Below are 22,836 nucleotides of genomic sequence, written 5' to 3'. Positions count from 1 at the left end.
AAACAGGTAGCTCACTTAATTTCTCTTCAAAAAAACACTGAGGAAACACTTGAGGGGCAAGAGGAGGGTTGGACTACAGTTAACTCAAAAGGTAAGAGGAAGGTGGGGGACCCGGACCCAGCAGAAAATGTGGAAGCCTCACTTCCACCCCCAGCTCCTGCTATTCCCTCACCAACAGCTCCCCCAGTGGAGAGCTCTATTCCAGCTGTGGGAACTAGTTCATCAGAAGAAGAAATAGGGTTAGGGGGAAATGAAGTGCCAATGTTTCCTGAGAGTCTTCTGGAGGTTACCAAGTTGGTTCTACCGCAAGCTGCAGATCTAATAGACACGTTGATTGCTGATACTGTTCCAGCAAAAATGAGCACCCCAGGTGCGGCTTCTGTCCATAAGTCAGCACAAGCTCAAGGAGGTAAAAACTCTGGCAAAGGTAATAGCAGCCAGAGGAAAAAGAAAAAGTAATTGCTATTTCAGTTGGTTGAGGGATGTTGTTTTGTTTTTGTTTCCAATGACTGTAAAAATTGCTTCTTGGAATGTTAGAGGGTTGAATGACCCTTCTAAACATAAGGACCTAAAAAAGCTGGTGTTTAATGAAGATATCCATGTCATTGGTGTTTTGGAGACCAAAATTAGACAAACTAATGAAAATAGTATTTTTGAAAAATGTTTTGGCAATTGGTCTTTTTTGTCTAACTCCCAACCAACTGAAACTGGTAGGGTTTGGGTGTGCTGGAATAATGAGATCTGTGATGTTAAAATGTATTCAAAGTCTAGTCAGCACATCTTTTGTGAAATTTTGGTTTTAGCTACTAAAGCAAGCTTCTTTGCTACTTTTGTGTATGCTGATAATAAACATCTTGTGAGGAAAATTTTTTTTGAAAATATGCACCAAATCTCCCGTAGTAAGTCCAATTCCCCTTGTTTATTCCTGGGGGACTTTAATGCCATTAGATACCGTCAGGAAAAAGTGGGGGGTTCTTCTGTTTGGTCCAATGAGAATGAGGAATTCAACTCCTATATTATCTCTTCTGAGCTGACCGACCTCTCTTATGGCGGCTGTCAATTCACTTGGGCTAATAAGAGAGGTGCTGGGGACTACATAGCTACAAAAATTGATAGGGTTCTAGTTAATGAGGTTTGGCTTGATAATTTTCCTGGATCTAGTGCCTCGTTTCTTCCATCTGGAATTTCTGATCATTCTCCGGCTGTGGTCAATATCAGTGATTCTATAAAATCATTCAAAAAACCTTTTAAGTATTTTGACTTCTGGTCTAAGCATCCAGAGTTCTTAAATTGTGTGTCTGCCACTTGGGACCAATTTATTAGAGGTGTCCCTATGTTTAGGGTTTGTCAGAAGTTGAAACAGCTTAAACCAGCCCTCAAATTGTTGAACAAGAGAGATTTTAGTGATATCTTCTGTTAGAGTTCAAGTTTCTAAGGCGAATTTGGAATCTGTCCAGATTAAGCTTGACAAAGATCCTTTAAACCTTAACCTTCAGGAGCAAGAGAGGGAGGAGCATAGGAATTACTTGGGCCTTAGCAAGGTGGAGGAGAGAGTCTTGACCTTCAAAAATCTAGGATTCAATGGCTTCAACTGGGTGACAGGAATAGTAGTTTCTTCTTCAGGTCAGTGAGGAATAATATTAACAGAGGTAAAATTTTGAGTGTTGAGTTGAGGGATGGTACTAGGACCACGGATATCAAGGATATTCATGATACATTTGTTCAATACTGCACGGATCTTTTTGGTACCCCCAGCGTGGACCAGTATAATGGCCGTGATAGGATTAGGTCTTTGGTGAATACTAAGGTGTCCTTAACCCAGTCTGCTATGCTTGCCCAGCCTGTCTCTGACTCTGAGATTAAGGATGCCTTTTGGTTCCTTAAAGCTAATAAGGCCCCGGGACCTGATGGTTATTCTGTGGGCTTCTTTAAGAGTTCTTGGGATATTGTGGGTAATGAGGTCACCCTTGCCATAAAATCTTTCTTTGATTCTGGCAAGCTCCTTTCTGAGGTCAACAACACTATTATTGCTCTTATTCCTAAAATCTCTAACCCCATGAAGGTTGGGGATTATAGGCCTATCTCCTGTTGCAACACTATTTACAAGTGTATTGCTAAGATCATTGCCAATAGAATCAAAGTTGTCCTTCCGGATCTCGTTGACCCTGTGCAGTCAGCTTTTGTCCAGGGGAGAAGGATTTCTGACAACATTTTCTTGTCTCAGGAGATAATGAGAGGTTATCATAGGAATTCCAAAATTCCTAAGTGTGCTATGAAAGTGGACATGATGAAAGCTTATGATAATGTGAGATGGGAGTTTATTCTTGATGTCCTTTATGCCTTGGATTTCCCCCCCATTATGATAACCTGGATTAAGGCTTGTATGACGAGTCCCTCGTTCTCGATCAGCATAAATGGTAGCCTTCATGGGTATTTCAAAGGGGCTAAAGGGCTCCGACAAGGAGATCCGATGACCCCTTATCTGTTTGTTCTGGCTATGGAAATTCTTGCTAGAATTCTAGCTGACAAAGCCAATGATCCTCTATTCAAGTTCCACTGGAGGTGTGATAAAACTAAGATTGTCAATCTTTGCTTTGCTGATGACCTTATGATTTTTGGTAGAGGTGATCCTGCTACTGTTAACCTCATTATGCAAGGCTTAGAGGAGTTCAGAATGTTGTCTGGTCTCACCCCTAGTCCTAGCAAGAGCAATATATACTTCTCGGGGTGTAGTCATGAGCTTAAAGAAGATATTCTTCGTATTGCTAAGTTTTCTGAGGGCACTCTTCCGGTGAAATACTTGGGTGTTCCTTTGATTACTACAAAGCTTAAGGCCACTGATTGTCAAATTCTGATTGAGAGGATCACGAAGAGGATTAAGAGTTGGACCGATAAACTTCTTTCGTATGGGGGTAGAGCTTAACTTATCCAATCCATCCTTTTTTCAATGCAAGTTTATTGGTCTTCGCTCTTTATTCTTCCTAAAAAGGTTATTAGAGAGATTGATAGTCTATTGAGGTCTTTTTTCTGGTCCGGTGTTGAGTTGAAAAAGCACAGTGCTAAGATAGCCTGGGACTATGTGTGTAAGCCTAAAAATGAAGGAGGTTTAGGATTCAAAGATATAGGAGTTTGGAACAGGGCTGCTATTGCTAAGCATGTGTGGTTTTTGTTCTCGGGGGGTGAAGGGTCTATGTGGTGCCAATGGGTTAAGTCCTACTTACTCAAAGGCAATAGTTTTTGGCATGTTAAAATGCCTAGTGACCCCTCATGGGTCTGGAGGAAAATTTTGTCTCTAAGAAAGAATATCTTTCCCCATATTAAGTTCAGGATTGGCAATGGGGAGAAGGTGTTTTTGTGGTTTGATAATTGGCACCCTATTGGATCTTTATGGGATAGATTTGGGCATAGGATTTTGTATGACACGGGCCTTCCTCTTGACTCAAAACTCAGTGCTATTATCTCTAATAATGGTTGGAAGTGGCCTATTGAGAATTCTTGGGAAATTAAGGAATAGATCTCCTTCACTCCCCCTTCATTAATGCCTTGTAGGGATACCCAGGATAAACCTGTTTGGGACTTGACTACTATACGATCCGCGTGGAATTGTTGGAGGGATAAGGGCTCTAAAGTTCCTTGGGCTAATCTAGTTTGGGGGTCCCCCTCCATTTCTAGGGTTAGTTTCGTGTTTTGGTTGGCTATTCATGAGAGATTAAATACGGGGGATAGATTGAAGTTGTTTGGCATTATTCCTAATCCTATTTGCCCCTTATGTCAAGCTCCTGAGGAGAATCACTCCCACTTATTTTTTAGGTGTATGTATTCTTCCAGGATTTGGGGTGCCATTCAGGTCAAATGTAATATTAGTTGGCCCCATTTACCTTGGCAGGAGACTGTGATCTATGCAACTGAGTCTATCAAAGGCAAGTCCTTGCAGTCTGCCATCATAAAACTCTCTTTTCTCTGCACTGTTTATCACATTTGGCTTGAGAGAAATAGGAGGATTTTTAGCAAGGAAAGTAAACCTGTGGATACTGTAATTAACTCTGCAGGTGATCCCTGGTACTTAGATCAATGGAATCTTCCTTCTACAATATTGAAGTTGTCTCAGGCTAACATTGTTGGGAGCAGCTTGAGTGTGGAGAGTGCACCTATATTGAGGGTTGAGTGAAGGTGAGCATATATTGTGGGATTTCTAATGTGGTTTCTCTTTGCAGATTGTTATTATGGTTGCTTGCATTCAAAAGTTGCTGTCTTTCCTATCCTCAGCATTTTCGGTCACTTTCTTGTGTGGGCCGAGTGTAGAGAGCCTATATACATTCTCCCTAAAATGTGGGTTGAGGGATGTGAGACTATATATTTGGTTATCTCTAATTGCTATTATATATTATATTCTTTATATGCAGGTTAAGAAAGCTTTCACATTCAGTTCAGTGACCATTGTGAGTGAGATTGTGAGTAGAGGGCCTAGTGATGTGAGTAGATATAAAGAGTGGAGTGCTGTTATTAGTTGTGGGTTGAGTGATGGGAGGTCTCTCATATTTAGTATGATTTTCCTTCTGCTCTATGATCAAAGTTGTAATATTGGCATTTACCTCTTGTATCTCGCTCAACAGGTTCATATGCTCATGTATTGGTGGTGTGGAGGTGGCTGCAAACTGCGCCCTTCTTGTAATCTGATTTCGGTTGGATGCTGCTTCTCAGCTATGGCTGCAATTGGCGCCGTGATTTGTGGGTTTACAAGTTGCTTTAATATTTGGATGTTCATCAGGCATTTAGAAGAGTGTATGTGTAACGAGGTGATGGCAGCTCTCAGCGCCTTGCTGTGTTACAAGTTACGCTGGTTCTTGGCAGATTCTTTTCGGAATGGGGCTGTTTCGGCGGTTCTTCTTCACTGTTTCGGCAGTTCCAGCCTGCTACATCTCGAACAGTTATACAGAATGGCATGGAGGCATGGTGGCTGTTTGTTGTGTACATTCAGTAGTCTCTTGTTTTGTTTGTTCATTATTTTATTGTGTAATTTCTCCTACCCCTACGGGCTGTGTAGGTGGAATTTAGTGCATTTCGTTAGGTTGTGTTATAGGTATTCTAGCAAATGGTTGGGATGGGTCTGTTTTGATATTCTCATTAGTTTCTCTTGGGGTTTTTATTTTTGTATGATAATGCTACAAGTGCCTAGTCCTATGGGCTGTGAAGGTCGGGTTCTTTGCTGCTGTGCTCTCTTAGCTGGGACGGTCTTGTGTGGGATGCTGGTTTTTTATTTTGTTCACATTGACTTTGTTCATCCCGTTTGGCGTTTCCTCGAGCTTCGGATGTAGTGTCTCTCGGCCTTCTAAGTTTTGTACCGAGGTTAGTGCTGGGTTTTGTTTGTAGGGCCTGGGGTATGCCCCTTGTAATTGTGTAAATCTTTCTGTTTTATTTTATTTCTTATTCACCCAAAAAAAACTTTGGGAGAAACGTTCTTCTTGAGATGTAGAAGAGAAAGTTAGAGAAAAGGAAGAGAAATATAGGAAGAAAATCGAAGAGACATCAAATCCATCCATTTGGACTTGAGAATTGAACACGTAGGAGACTTAGAAAACCTTAAATAGGGTGCTCAAATTAAACTAATATGGTTAAGTTACAATTACTCATAAAATCCTCTTTCTTAGACGATATGCATGGTTAGTTTGAGTTAAACCTGGCCACTTAAGCTAATGAAACAATTATTGGCCAAAGCTAATTAGTTCGTAGGACAAAATCGAGAAGGATGGAGAAAGTTTTGGAGAAACATTCTTCTTGACAGGTAGATGAGAAGTTGGAGAAAAGAAAGAGAAATAGGAAGAAAATCAAAGGGATTTCAAATTCTTCCTTGCGGACTTGCGAATTGAACACGTAGGTGATTTGGAAATCCTTAAATGAGGTTCTTAACTTAAACTAACATCGTTAAACTAAAATTACTTAGAAAATTCTTTTTCTTACAAGCTAAGCAAGGATAGTTTCAGTTAAACCTGGCCGCTTAAGCTAATAAAACAATTAGTGGGCTAAGCTAATTAGTTCATAGAACAAAACAGAGGAAGACGGAGAAGCATAGAGGGAAACGTTCTTCTTGAGATGTTGAAGAGAAAGTTAGAGAAAAAGAAAGAGAAATAGGAAGAAAATCAAAGAGAATTCAAATTCATCCATTTGGACTCGAGAACTGCACACGTAGGAGATTTAGAAAACCCTAAATAGGGTGCTTAAGTTAAACTAACATAGTTAAGCTACAATTACTCAGAAAATTCTCTTTCTTAGAGGCTAAGCAAGGTTAGTTTGAGTTAAACTTGTCCCCTTAAGCTAATGAAACAATTTTAGTGGCTTATTAGTTCCTAGAACAAAATAGAGAAGGATGGAGAAGGACGGAGATAGTTAGAGACAAACGTTCTTTTTTTTGGGTGAATAAGTCATAAATAAAACAGAAGAATAAACAAGATTACAAGGGGCATGCCCCACGCCCTACAAAGCTATACACGAGAGAAGGAAAAGCAAAGCCAAGAAAAGCACGACTGAATAACCAGACGCAAGATGTTCAAACACTACATCAAAGAGAAATAGCTATTGAACATCAGCGGAAGAACTAACTAAAATCAATAATGAAACAAAGTAATAGCTATGAGCCACCCATCCAAAAATGTCAAACGCCAATAATGAAAGTAGCAACCAAAGTAAGCCATCCAGAAATCACCGAAATCTTAATCAGCATAGTCTTGAAGCGTAACCCACACGGAGTGTAACAGTATTCCTAAAGTGAGCTGGAGGAGAAACCCGCAATCTGATGTATGCATCCAGCAAATAGCTATGAGTAACAAAACACAGTCCCTAGTACATCCCACTAGAGTAGGCAAAATAAGTATGTAGTTATAGTAGTAGGTGTAGAACAAAAAGAAAATAAAGGACAGCTTTTGAACATTCTGAATTCTTCTTGAGAGGCGGTAGAGAAAGGTTAGAGAAAAGAAAGAGAAATAGGAAGAAAATCAAAGAGAATTGAACACGTAGAAGATTTAGAAAACCTTAAATGACGTGTTTAAGTTAAACTAATATCATTTATTAAGCTACAATTACTCATAAAATTCTCTTTCTTACAGGCTAAGCATGGTTTTGTTTGAGTTAAACCGGGCCATTTAAGCTAATGAAAGAATTATTGGCCCAAGCTAATTAGTTCGTAGGATAAAATAGAGAAGGATGGAGAAGGCCGGAGAAACTTGGGGAGAAACATTCTTCTTGACAGGTAGATGAGAAGTCGGAGAAAAGAAAAAGGAAAATAGAAAGAAATTCAAAGGGATTTCAAATTCTTCCTTTTGGACTTGAGAATTGAACACTTAGGTGATTTAGAAATCCTTAAACAAGGTTCTTAAGTTAAACTAATATCGTTAAGCTGCAATTGCTCTTAAAATTCTCTTTTTTAGGGGCTAAGCTAGGTTAGTTTGAGCTAAACTTGGCCATTTAAGCTAATCAAACGATTAGTGGCCTAAGCTAATTAGTTCCAAGAACAAGATAGAGAAAGATACGGAAGGACGGGGAAAGTTATGGAGAAACATTCTTAAGTGGATAGAGCATGTTGTTGCCGCTGACAGGCGTTGATGAGCCGGATTAATGGAGAAACTAAATAGGGTGCTTAAGTGGATACTAGAGTCAAACATGGCCACTTAAGCTAATGAAATAATTAGTGGCCTAAGCTAATTAGTTCGTAGAACAAAATAGAGAAGGCCGGAGAAAGTTAGACAGAAACATTCTTATTGAGAGCGAAGAGAGAGTTAGAGAAAATAAAGAGAAATAGGAAGAAAGTCAAAGGGCATTCAAATTCATCGTTTTGGACTTGAGAATTGAACACTTACGTGATTTTGAAAACATTAAATGAGGTGCCTGAGCTCAACTAATATCGTTGTGCTACAATTGCTCAGAAAATTCTCTTTCCCAGAGGCTAAGCAAGGTGAGTTTGAGTTAAACTTGGCCACATAAGCTAATGAAAGAATTAGTGGCCTAAGCTAATTAGTTCCAAGAACCAAATGGAAAAGGATGGAGAAGGACGGAGAAAGAGAGAAACATTTTGCTTTAGAGCTAGAAGAGAAAGCTGGAGAAAAGAAAGGGATTTTAGAAAGATAATCAAAGGGCATTCAAATTCATTGTTTTGGACTTGAGAATTGAACACTTCAGCGATTTTGAAAACCTTAAATGAGGTGCCTAAGTTAAACTAATATCGTTATGCTACAATTACTCAGAAAATTCTCTTTCTTAGGTGCTAAGCAAGGTTAATTTGACTTAACACATGGCCACTTAAGCTAATGAAACAATTAGTGGCCTATGCTAATTAGTTCGTAGAATAAAACAGAAAAGATGAGGAAGCACGGAGAAACTTTGGGAGACACGCTAAAGTTAGAGAGAAGAGAGAAATTGAAATGGGTTAGTGAGAGAAGCTCTGACATCTCTCTAGAAAACCTTTGTTTTCTAGGGTTCAATACCTCATTGATTGCCGATGCTCGGAGTTAATGCTTTCCCTCGTAAAACCATTGAGAGTGTTAATGTTTCTATTAGTTCCTTAGATTCACTTACTATGAACGAGAGATCTCCTCTTTTGGATGGTTCTGAGTTAGAGAAACGAAAAGACAAAACAGAATTTAACACCATGGAGGCATCGTTGGCAAAAGCGAGTTCGCATCCTCATAGTGTGACTCTCGAATCCAGAGTCGAGTTAGGAGAAGCAGTGGAGCGTGATTTGGTTATGGAGATACCCAATCCCTCGAACATTGGGGAGATTGAGCAGATCGTTGTGGTAGAATCGTCTCGAGGACGATCTGAAGGGGTAGATCGAGCTGTGGAAGGTCAGATCGGAGCTGTTGCTAACACTCAGAGTGATACGGATCGATTGGTAAAGCTTAAAGCCCCAATGATCCTTGCAGACGTATCTGCTGGTAGAGATGTTGACCCTTCGACTCCGATCGGGCAGATCTCAAACCCTAGATGGTCCGAAAGTGAGGATATTGAAGGTAATCGTTTTCAATTCCTTCCTGATAGTCTCGATGTTGCTAGAAACAGAGGAGAAGCGAGGAATCATACCACTCTTGGTGAAGCTGAGGGGGGTAGTGCTGTTAATCCTAATCAGTTTGATGGCCGTGGAAGGGGTGGTGGAAACTACCGTGGGGCTCGAGGGGGCAGAGGGGGAAATGGAGGAAGGAGACCAGTGGAAGTAGGGGGCCCTAATCAGCCTATTCCGAGGACGTGGGCTAATGTAACTTCTGCATCGACTCGTTCCAACATCAAGCTCAGGTATATTCCCCCAACCGTTGTTGAAGATAGTGTTGTGGTCAATATGCCTAAGAGATCTGATCCCTTAGAAAAATGGGACTCCTGCCTAGTAGGATATTTCATAGACAAGGGTGTTGGATATAACTACCTTCGTAATAGTGCATTTGGATTGTGGAAAAATAAGGGTCTGAAGGAAGTGTTAACTAATGGGGATGGATTTATGTTCTTTATCTTTGAATCCCCTGAATGCTGTAGGGAGGTGCTTGAGGAGGGGCCGTGGTACATTGGAGGCTATCTTCTAATCCTTAAACAATGGAAAAGGATGATGAAGCTAGCCAAAGAAAAAGCCACTAAGATCCCGGTCTGGGTTAAGCTCTTTTTAATATCCCTTTGGAATACTGGGATCCTGATGGTCTCAGTAGGGTTGCAAGCGCCATTGGCAATCCCCTCTGCATGGATCAGCTTACGGCAAGAGGGACGAGGGTGGCTTTTGCGAGGATTTGTATTGAGATAGAGGCAACCTCTAAATTGCCTACTTATTTTCAGATTCGATGTGATGATGAAGCAGTGTTAATCCGTGCTGAATATCAAGGGCTGCCATCCATTTGCCAACACTGTCAGATCTTTGGCCATGATACTCAGAAATGTGTGTCTAAACAGGTAGCTCACTTAATTTCTCTTCAAAAAAACACTGAGGAAACACTTGAGGGGCAAGAGGAGGGTTGGACTACAGTTAACTCAAAAGGTAAGAGGAAGGTGGGGGACCCGGACCCAGCAGAAAATGTGGAAGCCTCACTTCCACCCCCAGCTCCTGCTATTCCCTCACCAACAGCTCCCCCAGTGGAGAGCTCTATTCCAGCTGTGGGAACTAGTTCATCAGAAGAAGAAATAGGGTTAGGGGGAAATGAAGTGCCAATGTTTCCTGAGAGTCTTCTGGAGGTTACCAAGTTGGTTCTACCGCAAGCTGCAGATCTAATAGACACGTTGATTGCTGATACTGTTCCAGCAAAAATGAGCACCCCAGGTGCGGCTTCTGTCCATACGTCAGCACAAGCTCAAGGAGGTAAAAACTCTGGCAAAGGTAATAGCAGCCAGAGGAAGAAGAAAAAGTAATTGCTATTTCAGTTGGTTGAGGGATGTTGTTTTGTTTTTGTTTCCAATGACTGTAAAAATTGCTTCTTGGAATGTTAGAGGGTTGAATGACCCTTCTAAACATAAGGACCTAAAAAAGCTGGTGTTTAATGAAGATATCCATGTCATTGGTGTTTTGGAGACCAAAATTAGACAAACTAATGAAAATAGTATTTTTGAAAAATGTTTTGGCAATTGGTCTTTTTTGTCTAACTCCCAACCAACTGAAACTGGTAGGGTTTGGGTGTGCTGGAATAATGAGATCTGTGATGTTAAAATGTATTCAAAGTCTAGTCAGCACATCTTTTGTGAAATTTTGGTTTTAGCTACTAAAGCAAGCTTCTTTGCTACTTTTGTGTATGCTGATAATAAACATCTTGTGAGGAAAAATTTTTTTGAAAATATGCACCAAATCTCCCGTAGTAAGTCCAATTCCCCTTGTTTATTCCTGGGGGACTTTAATGCCATTAGATACCGTCAGGAAAAAGTGGGGGGTTCTTCTGTTTGGTCCAATGAGAATGAGGAATTCAACTCCTATATTATCTCTTCTGAGCTGACCGACCTCTCTTATGGAGGCTGTCAATTCACTTGGGCTAATAAGAGAGGTGCTGGGGACTACATAGCTACAAAAATTGATAGGGTTCTAGTTAATGAGGTTTGGCTTGATAATTTTCCTGGATCTAGTGCCTCATTTCTTCCATCTGGAATTTCTGATCATTCTCCGGCTGTGGTCAATATCAGTGATTCTATAAAATCATTCAAAAAACCTTTTAAGTATTTTGACTTCTGGTCTAAGCATCCAGAGTTCTTAAATTGTGTGTCTGCCACTTGGGACCAATTTATTAGAGGTGTCCCTATGTTTAGGGTTTGTCAGAAGTTGAAACAGCTTAAACCAGCCCTCAAATTGTTGAACAAGAGAGATTTTAGTGATATCTTCTGTTAGAGTTCAAGTTTCTAAGGCGAATTTGGAATCTGTCCAGATTAAGCTTGACAAAGATCCTTTAAACCTTAACCTTCAGGAGCAAGAGAGGGAGGAGCATAGGAATTACTTGGGCCTTAGCAAGGTGGAGGAGAGAGTCTTGCCCTTCAAAAATCTAGGATTCAATGGCTTCAACTGGGTGACAGGAATAGTAGTTTCTTCTTCAGGTCAGTGAGGAATAATATTAACAGAGGTAAAATTTTGAGTGTTGAGTTGAGGGATGGTACTAGGACCACGGATATCAAGGATATTCATGATACATTTGTTCAATACTGCACGGATCTTTTTGGTACCCCCAGCGTGGACCAGTATAATGGCCGTGATAGGATTAGGTCTTTGGTGAATACTAAGGTGTCCTTAACCCAGTCTGCTATGCTTGCCCAGCCTGTCTCTGACTCTGAGATTAAGGATGCCTTTTGGTTCCTTAAAGCTAATAAGGCCCCGGGACCTGATGGTTATTCTGTGGGCTTCTTTAAGAGTTCTTGGGATATTGTGGGTAATGAGGTCACCCTTGCCATAAAATCTTTCTTTGATTCTGGCAAGCTCCTTTCTGAGGTCAACAACACTATTATTGCTCTTATTCCTAAAATCCCTAACCCCATGAAGGTTGGGGATTATAGGCCTATCTCCTGTTGCAACACTATTTACAAGTGTATTGCTAAGATCATTGCCAATAGAATCAAAGTTGTCCTTCCGGATCTCGTTGACCCTGTGCAGTCAGCTTTTGTCCAGGGGAGAAGGATTTCTGACAACATTTTCTTATCTCAGGAGATAATGAGAGGTTATCATAGGAATTCCAAAATTCCTAAGTGTGCTATGAAAGTGGACATGATGAAAGCTTATGATAATGTGAGATGGGAGTTTATTCTTGATGTCCTTTATGCCTTGGATTTCCCCCCCATTATGATAACCTGGATTAAGGCTTGTATGACGAGTCCCTCGTTCTCGATCAGCATAAATGGTAGCCTTCATGGGTATTTCAAAGGGGCTAAAGGGCTCCGACAAGGAGATCCGATGACCCCTTATCTGTTTGTTCTGGCTATGGAAATTCTTGCTAGAATTCTAGCTGACAAAGCCAATGATCCTCTATTCAAGTTCCACTGGAGGTGTGATAAAACTAAGATTGTCAATCTTTGCTTTGCTGATGACCTTATGATTTTTGGTAGAGGTGATCCTGCTACTGTTAACCTCATTATGCAAGGCTTAGAGGAGTTCAGAATGTTGTCTGGTCTCACCCCTAGTCCTAGCAAGAGCAATATATACTTCTCGGGGTGTAGTCATGAGCTTAAAGAAGATATTCTTCGTATTGCTAAGTTTTCTGAGGGCACTCTTCCGGTGAAATACTTGGGTGTTCCTTTGATTACTACAAAGCTTAAGGCCACTGATTGTCAAATTCTGATTGAGAGGATCACGAAGAGGATTAAGAGTTGGACCGATAAACTTCTTTCGTATGGGGGTAGAGCTTAACTTATCCAATCCATCCTTTTTTCAATGCAAGTTTATTGGTCTTCGCTCTTTATTCTTCCTAAAAAGGTTATTAGAGAGATTGATAGTCTATTGAGGTCTTTTTTCTGGTCCGGTGTTGAGTTGAAAAAGCACAGTGCTAAGATAGCCTGGGACTATGTGTGTAAGCCTAAAAATGAAGGAGGTTTAGGATTCGAAGATATAGGAGTTTGGAACAGGGCTGCTATTGCTAAGCATGTGTGGTTTTTGTTCTCGGGGGGTGAAGGGTCTATGTGGTGCCAATGGGTTAAGTCCTACTTACTCAAAGGTAATAGTTTTTGGCATGTTAAAATGCCTAGTGACCCCTCATGGGTCTGGAGGAAAATTTTGTCTCTAAGAAAGAATATCTTTCCCCATATTAAGTTCAGGATTGGCAATGGGGAGAAGGTGTTTTTGTGGTTTGATAATTGGCACCCTATTGGATCTTTATGGGATAGATTTGGGCATAGGATTTTGTATGACACGGGCCTTCCTCTTGACTCAAAACTCAGTGCTATTATCTCTAATAATGGTTGGAAGTGGCCTATTGAGAATTCTTGGGAAATTAAGGAATAGATCTCCTTCACTCCCCCTTCATTAATGCCTTGTAGGGATACCCAGGATAAACCTGTTTGGGACTTGACTACTATACGATCCGCGTGGAATTGTTGGAGGGATAAGGGCTCTAAAGTTCCTTGGGCTAATCTAGTTTGGGGGTCCCCCTCCATTTCTAGGGTTAGTTTCGTGTTTTGGTTGGCTATTCATGAGAGATTAAATACGGGGGATAGATTGAAGTTGTTTGGCATTATTCCTAATCCTATTTGCCCCTTATGTCAAGCTCCTGAGGAGAATCACTCCCACTTATTTTTTAGGTGTATGTATTCTTCCAGGATTTGGGGTGCCATTCAGGTCAAATGTAATATTAGTTGGCCCCATTTACCTTGGCAGGAGACTGTGATCTATGCAACTGAGTCTATCAAAGGCAAGTCCTTGCAGTCTGCCATCATAAAACTCTCTTTTCTCTGCACTGTTTATCACATCTAGCTTGAGAGAAATAGGAGGATTTTTAGCAAGGAAAGTAAACCTGTGGATACTGTAATTAACTCTGCAGGTGATCCCTGGTACTTAGATCAATGGAATCTTCCTTCTACAATATTGAAGTTGTCTCAGGCTAACATTGTTGGGAGCAGCTTGAGTGTGGAGAGTGCACCTATATTGAGGGTTGAGTGAAGGTGAGCATATATTGTGGGATTTCTAATGTGGTTTCTCTTTGCAGATTGTTATTATGGTTGCTTGCATTCAAAAGTTGCTGTCTTTCCTATCCTCAGCATTTTCGGTCACTTTCTTGTGTGGGCCGAGTGTAGAGAGCCTATATACATTCTCCCTAAAATGTGGGTTGAGGGATGTGAGACTATATATTTGGTTATCTCTAATTGCTATTATATATTATATTCTTTATATGCAGGTTAAGAAAGCTTTCACATTCAGTTCAGTGACCATTGTGAGTGAGATTGTGAGTAGAGGGCCTAGTGATGTGAGTAGATATAAAGAGTGGAGTGCTGTTATTAGTTGTGGGTTGAGTGATGGGAGGTCTCTCATATTTAGTATGATTTTCCTTCTGCTCTATGATCAAAGTTGTAATATTGGCATTTACCTCTTGTATCTCGCTCAACAGGTTCATATGCTCATGTATTGGTGGTGTGGAGGTGGCTGCAAACTGCGCCCTTCTTGTAATCTGATTTCGGTTGGATGCTGCTTCTCAGCTATGGCTGCAATTGGCGCCGTGATTTGTGGGTTTACAAGTTGCTTTAATATTTGGATGTTCATCAGGCATTTAGAAGAGTGTATGTGTAACGAGGTGATGGCAGCTCTCAGCTACAAGGGGCATACCCCAGGACCTAACGAAAACTATACAAGAATAAATGAAAAGACCAAAACACACAACCAGCAAACAAACCAAACTAAACAGGACTAGAAACTAACAAGACATAAGAATTAGAGAAAGGACATGGGAAAATATAAACCCCCAAAAATGTGTTCATGAGCCGCATAATTCGAATGAGGATCATGAACACATCCAACAGCGACCCAACTCTGTAATAAAACCACCCCACAAAACAGCTAAAACCAGCAGAAAAAACAGAACTAGCAACCATGTACATCCCACACGGCTAGGCCAAAAAAAGTGACAACCCATAAAAATATTCATAGTCCATACAAGCATACCATCTAAATTCCAAACATAAGTATCTGAACAAAATGTAAAAATTAAGTAAGAACAAGTTTCCACAAAGGCGCTCCAAGCAGCCATCACACCAAATACATAAACTCTCGAACACAACCTGCGCAGCAAATGAGTACCGGCACAGCCACAGTCATCAAACAAAACGTAGTTTTTCCTTCCCTTACATGCCCAGCAGAAATGGAGCATTGTAGCAAAACCTGAGGAGCCATGAACCATTGAGTCCAAGAGCCAGTCACCACAAGATAAGTGACGCCAGTGCTGACCCATGCAGTCCAAGTCATGCTCATACATTATAGTAGACCCTGTAAGAACAGCCATGAATAAGTACCTCCAGCAAATAAGATACAATCTGCTATGAATTAAATCAGTAACAGTGCCCTCAATATAGGATCTCACACCACTCGACCCACAATTTAGAGACTCACACCACTCGACTTGAGCTTCCTTACCCTGCAAATAAAGAATTATAATATATATTAACATAAACAAATATGGTGGCTGACAACACTCAACCCTCATGTAAAGTGACAATTTAACTTCTCTCATCACTCAACCCTCAAAGATATGTATGCAACCACAGTGAACTCTGAACAAACCTGCACAAGACCAAACCATTATGCAAACACACAATGTTGCTCACCTACACTCAACCCACATATATGGAACTCACATCACTCAGCAGCCCTCCCATATCTGATAATATGGGGCTTCAATATCGTTGTTGGCAGGTTCCATTGGGCAAGAAACCAGCTGTCACTAGCAGAGTTAGGCAAATTCTTAATGGATAGCATTCTACTTCTCACCATCTGGATTACAGATTTAATAACCACCTCTTCAGGCTTACATTCTTTGTTAAAAACACGATTATTTCTCTCAATCCAGATGTGGTAGATAGAGCACAAGAAAGCATTGCTAAGAATATTAGCCCTAAGAGAATTACCCTTGGTTTCTTTTGTAGCATATGTAACAATATCAGGCCAATCCAAAACAGGCCACTTCATGTTACATTTGCCTTCAATAGCACCCCAAACTCTATTAGTAAAACTACACTTAAAAAAGAGATGAGAATGACTCTCTCCAGGGTCAAGGCAAAAAGGACACTGTGAATGAGGAGATAAACCAAACAGCATTAGCCTATCTCCAGTGTATAACCTGTTATGGATAGCAACCCAGACAATAAAACTAACTTTAGGAATCCTATGAGGGCCCCAAAGGAGTTTATGCCAGACCACTCTGTCAGACCTACTTCTCCAATGATTCCAAGCTGAGTGAATGGAGAACTTACCATCCGTAGTGAGTTTCCAGGTAACTTGGTCACACTTAGAAGGGTTAGGTTTGCAGCATTCGGGAGTAGATGAGATCAACTCCTGAATTTCCCAAGAATTAGGGATAGGCCACTTCCAAGAATGACCACTGATGATTTGACTGACTTTGGTCTCACTGTTGAGGCAGGAATCATACAAAATCCTGTCCCCAAACTTTTTCCATAGAGGACCAAGAGGATGCCAATTGTCATACCAAAGGAATGTAGAATCACCACAACCAACTTGGTGGTTAATTAGAGGAGACAACCAGTCTCTAAGAGACAATAACTTCCTCCAAACCCAGGAAGGGTCAGGGGGAATTTTGACCCTCCAAAAGCTTTTACCCTTGAGTAAATAGGATTTAACCCACTGGCACCACATAGACTTCTCGCCACCAGAGAAGAGGAACCAGACATGCTTAGCTATAGCAGCTCTATTCCAGATACCAAGAGATTTAAACCCAAGACCCCCCTCATTTTTAGGAACACACACAGAATCCCAGGCAATCTTAGCACTATGGGTTTTGAGCTCACTGCCAGACCAAAGGAAAGCTCTAAGAATACTTTCAATCTCCCTAATGACCTTCTTAGGGAGAATAAACAAGGAAGACCAGTAAACTTGCATAGAAAAAAGGATGGATTGGATGAGCTGGCTCCTCCCCGCATAAGACAAGACTCTGTTAGTCCAATTCTTAACTCTTTTGGTGATTCGGTCAATGAGAGGAGCACAATCCGTGGCCCTCAATTTGGTTGTGATAAGGGGAACTCCAAGATATTTAACCGGGAGAGTGCCCTCTTTGAATTTTGCAATGTCAAGGATAGAGGTGCGCAACCCCATCTCACAACCAGAAAAGTAGATATTACTCTTGCTAGGATTAGGGGTAAGGCCCGAAAGGTTAGAAAACTCCTCAAGGCCTTCCATAATAAGTTTAACAGTAGGTACATCACCTTTGCTAAAAATCATGAGATCGTCAGCAAAACAAAGATTTATAATCTTAGTCTTCTCACATCTCCAATGGAACTTAAACATAGGATGCATAGACTTCTCAGCCAAAATTTTAGCAAGAATTTCCATAGCTAGAACAAATAAATAGGGGGACAGAGGGTCACCTTGACGCAAGCCTCTAGCCCCTTTGAAGTAACCATGGAGGCTCCCATTGATGCAAATAGAAAAAGAGGGACTAGAGATGCAAGCCTGTATCCATGAAACCATGACAGGAGGGAAGGACATAGCCTTAAGAATATCGATGATAAATTCCCACCTCACACTGTCATAGGCTTTCATGATGTCCACTTTCATGGCACACTTCGGGGTAGGAGACTTCCTATGATACCCTCTCATAAGCTCCTGGGATAGGAAAATATTGTCAGATATTCTCCTACCTTGAACAAATGCGGATTGAACGGGATCAACAAGATCAGGGAGAACAGTTTTAATCCTGTTTGCAATGATCTTGGCGATGCATTTGTAAATAGTGTTACAGCAAGAGATGGGTCTAAAGTCACCAACTTTAATGGGATTGGGGACCTTAGGAATAAGGGCAATGATGGTACTATTGACTTCGGATAGGAGTTTTCCCGACTCAAAAAAGGTTCTAACAGCTTGGGTGACCTCTCTCCCAACTATATTCCAAGAGCTTTTGAAAAAACCAGCAGAAAAGCCATCAGGGCCAGGGGCCTTATTGGCTTTAAGAGACCAAAAAGTGTCTTTAATCTCTTTATCAGTCACAGGGCTAGCAAGCAACAACGATTGATCAGGAGATATTTTAGACTTAACAAGAGACTGAACTCTATCAAAACCATTATAATGGTCATCAATAGGGGTACCAAATAAACCAGAGAAAAAATCTATGAAAGCATTATGAATGTCCTTAGGTTTTGAAGATTTTTGGCCATCCATCATCTCCAAATTAAGGATTTTTCCCCTATTGATGTTACCCTTAATGGTTTTGAAAAAGAACCTACTATTGTTATCACCCTGACTAAGCCACTGGACTCTAGATTTTTGGTGAGCCAGACTCTCCTCAACAACCAGAAGATCAACATACTTTTTATAACAGATTCTCTCAAGTTGTTGCACAGAAGTATTTCTGGGATCCTTGTCCAACTTACACTGGACAGAGAGGAGCTCTGACCTAGAAGTGTGGACTCTGGTAACAATATCACTAAAGTCTTTCTTATTCAGAGCCTTTAGAGCAGGTTTCAGATTTTTCAACTTCTGACACACTCTAAACATAGGGACACCTTGAATGTATTGGCTCCAAATTGTAGAAACCACAGAGGAGAAATCCTCATGGTCAGCCCAGAAGTCAAAATATTTAAAAGGTTTCTTAAAAGAAGTCACCTTATCAGAGATATTAACAACAACAGGAGAGTGATCAGAAATGCCAGATGGCAGAAAGGTAGCAAATGAGGCAGGGAATGCATCAAGCCAAGTTACCTTATCAGAGATATTAACAACAACAGGAGAGTGATCAGAAATGCCAGATGGCAGAAAGGTAGCAAATGAGGCAGGGAATGCATCAAGCCAAGTCTCATTTACTAACACTCTGTCAATCTTGGAGGCAATATAATCCCCACTAGTTCTCTTGTTAGCCCAAGTGAATTGACAACCTCCATAGGAGAGATCAACCAGCTCGGCTTGCAAAATACGGGAATTAAACTCCTCTTTATCCTTCGACCAAACAGTAGAACCCCCAGATTTTTCATAAGGAAATCTAGTGGCATTAAAGTCTCCTAAGAAAACGAGAGGAGTATTGGACTGAGCTTGGGAGACTGCGACCATGTACTCAAAAAAATCTTTCCTAACATCATGTTTATTCTCAGCATAAACAAAACAGACTCTGAACGTATAATCCGTAATTAGATCATGCACTTCACAAAAAATATACTGATCAGAGTCATGTAACTTTTGAACTTTACAAAAAGCTGAGTCCCAGCAGACACATATCCGCCCAGTTTTAAGAGGTTGTGAGTTTGTCAAAAAAGGCCAGTTGTTTACACCAGATGAAAAAATCTGCTGTTCATTCAAAGCTTTTATTTTAGTTTCCAAAATGCCCAAAATTTTAATGTCTTCATGCAGCAAGAATTTTCTAACTTCTTTATGTCTGTGAGGATTATTAAATCCTCTAACATTCCATGATGCAATTTTTAAGGACATTGGAATAACAAAAATTCAAAAAAAACCCACAAACCAGATAAAACTGGAATTACCTGCGTTTCTTCCTCTGGCTTTTGTTGCTCTTGCCAGAGGATTTACCTTTTGCACTTGAGCCTGCTTGGGCTTGTTTGTTAGTATGAAATTTGCCAGGAGTAGATTCCACAAGATTTTCCACTTTAGCCAACAATTCGGTATCATGAGGGAGAACTAGGCTTGTAATTTCTACCAGTTTCTTCTGAAGGGTCATCAAACCCTCCATATTATCATCCTTTGACTCATCATCTGTTGGGTCCAGCACCTCTCTGTGAGTTTGATCAGCTGCTTCCTCTGTAGTCTCCACCTGAGCTTGCATTACTGGGTGACTCTGCTCTTTCTCAGATTGATGCACGCCATCCTCATTAGGCTCCGCAGTGTTTACTGTCTCAGTAGTAGTCTCTGGAACACCCACTTTTCTCTTTCCCTTAGCCATAACAGTTTCCCACCCAGGATCAGGATGGTTTTGTACTTCCTTTTGGATGTTGAGAAGAGCCGCAACCTGAGTTTTCACACATCTGGCTGTATCATGCCCAAAAGCTATGCAATGTTCACATTTTGGGGGTAAACCTTGGTATTCGACTTTGACTATGACTTCTGTTCCTTCACAGTCCACCTTAAACATAGCAGGTAAGGTAGATGCTGCTTCTACCTCAACACAGACCCTAGCAAAGGACACTCTACTCCCCTGTTCCGTGAGTTGGTCCATAAAGAGAGGAACACCCACAGCACTGGCTATACGACTTAATCCATCACTATCCCAGTATTCGAATGGGACATTAAAGAACTTAGCCCACACAGGGACCTTGGTAGCTTTGTCCTTAGACAATTTCATCATGCGGGTCCATTTTTTCAAGAACAAGTTGAAACCTCCAATATACCAAGGTCCTCCCTCAAGGATTGAGGTACAACATTTTGGGTTATCAAAAATGAAAAAGCTAAACCCTTCCCCATTAGCTAAAACCTCTTTCAACCCTTTATTTTTCCATAGACCAAAGGCACTATTTCTCAAGTAATTGTATGACACCCCTTTATCAAGAAAATACCCAACCAGACACGAATCCCATTTTTCTAAAGGGTTAGGACGGGTGGGTAGGGTCACACTGACATAGCCCTCACTCCGATTAGGAGGCACATACCTGAGAGGAACACTAGATCGAGTAGATGAGGCAGCTACATCTGCCCAGGTTCGAGTATAAGGACCTCTTCCACCCCCTTGACCTCTACCTCCTCTGCCTCCTCTGAAATTAGGGTTCCCCCCCCTGTGAGGATACACCTCCTCACGGCCATCTTCCTCATTTGGAAGAGGAGGGTCTTCTGTCACTTGTATAACTTCTACAGGGCCCAAATTTACATCTGACTCCTGTCCTTTGGGTAGATCGGACTTGGATTCGCCATAGCCCTTTGCTTCCTGTCTATTGCGAGCAACCAATATACTGTCTTGGAGATTTTGGAACATCGGGTTATCGTCTTCAGTACGATCCGACCATCGAGACGTCGTTAGAGATCCATCTGGGTTACTAGGTGTCAAGATTGACGAAGAAGGATCTTTCAGCCTTGCCAATCGATCAGCAACTCTCTGAAAATCTGAAGCCATCAACGGAGTTCTTCGATCTGTTAGGTTTAGGGTTTTCCTCTCACCCTCAGCATCATCTATCTTCTCTGAAATCATTAACGCACTTGCTCTTGTCTCAATATTTGGATCCATGACTGTATCACTCAAGATTTCGAATCTGTTCCTCACAAACCCTAGGTTATCACTCAGACTATTCACCGTTGAACCCCCCCTCTACTGAATCGCTAACAGGTGCATTCGACCGATTCTCAGAAAAAGCATTAACTCCTAGCATCGTATTCAATGAGGTTTTGAAACCCTAGAAACAGCCGTTTCTAGAGAGATGCTAGAGCTTCTCACTCTAACCCATTTTTTTCCTAAAAATTCTGTGTTACAAGTTACGCTGGTTCTTGGCAGATTCTTTTCGGAATGGGGCTGTTTCGGCGGTTCTTCTTCACTGTTTCGGCAGTTCCAGCCTGCTACATCTCGAACAGTTATACAGAATGGCATGGAGGCATGGTGGCTGTTTGTTGTGTACATTCAGTAGTCTCTTGTTTTGTTTGTTCATTATTTTATTGTGTAATTTCTCCTACCCCTACGGGCTGTGTAGGTGGAATTTAGTGCATTTCGTTAGGTTGTGTTATAGGTATTCTAGCAAATGGTTGGGATGGGTCTGTTTTGATATTCTCATTAGTTTCTCTTGGGGTTTTTATTTTTGTATGATAATGCTACAAGTGCCTAGTCCTATGGGCTATGAAGGTCGGGTTCTTTGCTGCTGTGCTCTCTTAGCTGGGACGGTCTTGTGTGGGATGCTGGTTTTTTATTTTGTTCACATTGACTTTGTTCATCCCGTTTGGCGTTTCCTCGAGCTTCGGATGTAGTGTCTCTCGGCCTTCTAAGTTTTGTACCGAGGTTAGTGCTGGGTTTTGTTTGTAGGGCCTGGGGTATGCCCCTTGTAATTGTGTAAATCTTTCTGTTTTATTTTATTTCTTATTCACCCAAAAAAAACTTTGGGAGAAACGTTCTTCTTGAGATGTAGAAGAGAAAGTTAGAGAAAAGGAAGAGAAATATAGGAAGAAAATCGAAGAGACATCAAATCCATCCATTTGGACTTGAGAATTGAACACGTAGGAGACTTAGAAAACCTTAAATAGGGTGCTCAAATTAAACTAATATGGTTAAGTTACAATTACTCATAAAATCCTCTTTCTTAGACGATATGCATGGTTAGTTTGAGTTAAACCTGGCCACTTAAGCTAATGAAACAATTATTGGCCAAAGCTAATTAGTTCGTAGGACAAAATCGAGAAGGATGGAGAAAGTTTTGGAGAAACATTCTTCTTGACAGGTAGATGAGAAGTTGGAGAAAAGAAAGAGAAATAGGAAGAAAATCAAAGGGATTTCAAATTCTTCCTTGCGGACTTGCGAATTGAACACGTAGGTGATTTGGAAATCCTTAAATGAGGTTCTTAACTTAAACTAACATCGTTAAACTAAAATTACTTAGAAAATTCTTTTTCTTACAAGCTAAGCAAGGATAGTTTCAGTTAAACCTGGCCGCTTAAGCTAATAAAACAATTAGTGGGCTAAGCTAATTAGTTCGTAGAACAAAACAGAGGAAGACGGAGAAGCATAGAGGGAAACATTCTTCTTGAGATGTTGAAGGGAAAGTTAGAGAAAAAGAAAGAGA

General features: G+C 40.9%; 3 protein-coding genes across 3 annotated transcripts; 2 read left to right on the top strand and 1 right to left on the bottom strand.

Annotated features, from left to right (window-relative positions):
* Positions 1-2,947: 2,947 nt before the first annotated feature.
* On the top strand, positions 2,948-3,514 carry LOC145805756 (putative mitochondrial protein AtMg00310). Its single transcript, XM_082900952.1, has one exon. The coding sequence runs from the start codon at positions 2,948-2,950 to the stop codon at positions 3,512-3,514; it is 567 nt and encodes a 188-aa protein (XP_082757078.1).
* Positions 3,515-12,859: 9,345 nt separating this feature from the next.
* Positions 12,860-13,426, top strand: LOC145805755 (putative mitochondrial protein AtMg00310). Its single transcript, XM_082900951.1, has one exon. It carries the CDS (start codon positions 12,860-12,862, stop codon positions 13,424-13,426), a length of 567 nt encoding a protein of 188 aa, XP_082757077.1.
* A 1,419-nt stretch (positions 13,427-14,845) lies between these two features.
* On the bottom strand, positions 14,846-21,299 carry LOC145805754 (uncharacterized). The gene is made up of 5 exons (XM_082900950.1): positions 19,612-21,299; positions 15,899-19,526; positions 15,212-15,545; positions 15,069-15,100; positions 14,846-14,971 (listed from the first exon to the last, which is right to left on the bottom strand). Exons 1-5 carry the CDS (start codon positions 21,297-21,299, stop codon positions 14,846-14,848), a joined length of 5,808 nt encoding a protein of 1,935 aa, XP_082757076.1.
* Between the last annotated feature and the right edge of the window lie 1,537 nt (positions 21,300-22,836).

This window comes from Camellia sinensis, chromosome 13, assembly GCF_055761805.1.
Source record: "Camellia sinensis isolate YWXY chromosome 13, ASM5576180v1, whole genome shotgun sequence".
Classification (NCBI taxonomy): domain Eukaryota; kingdom Viridiplantae; phylum Streptophyta; class Magnoliopsida; order Ericales; family Theaceae; genus Camellia; species Camellia sinensis.
Note: the sequence above shows the minus strand (reverse complement) of the source record. Positions and strands in the feature narration are given on the sequence as shown.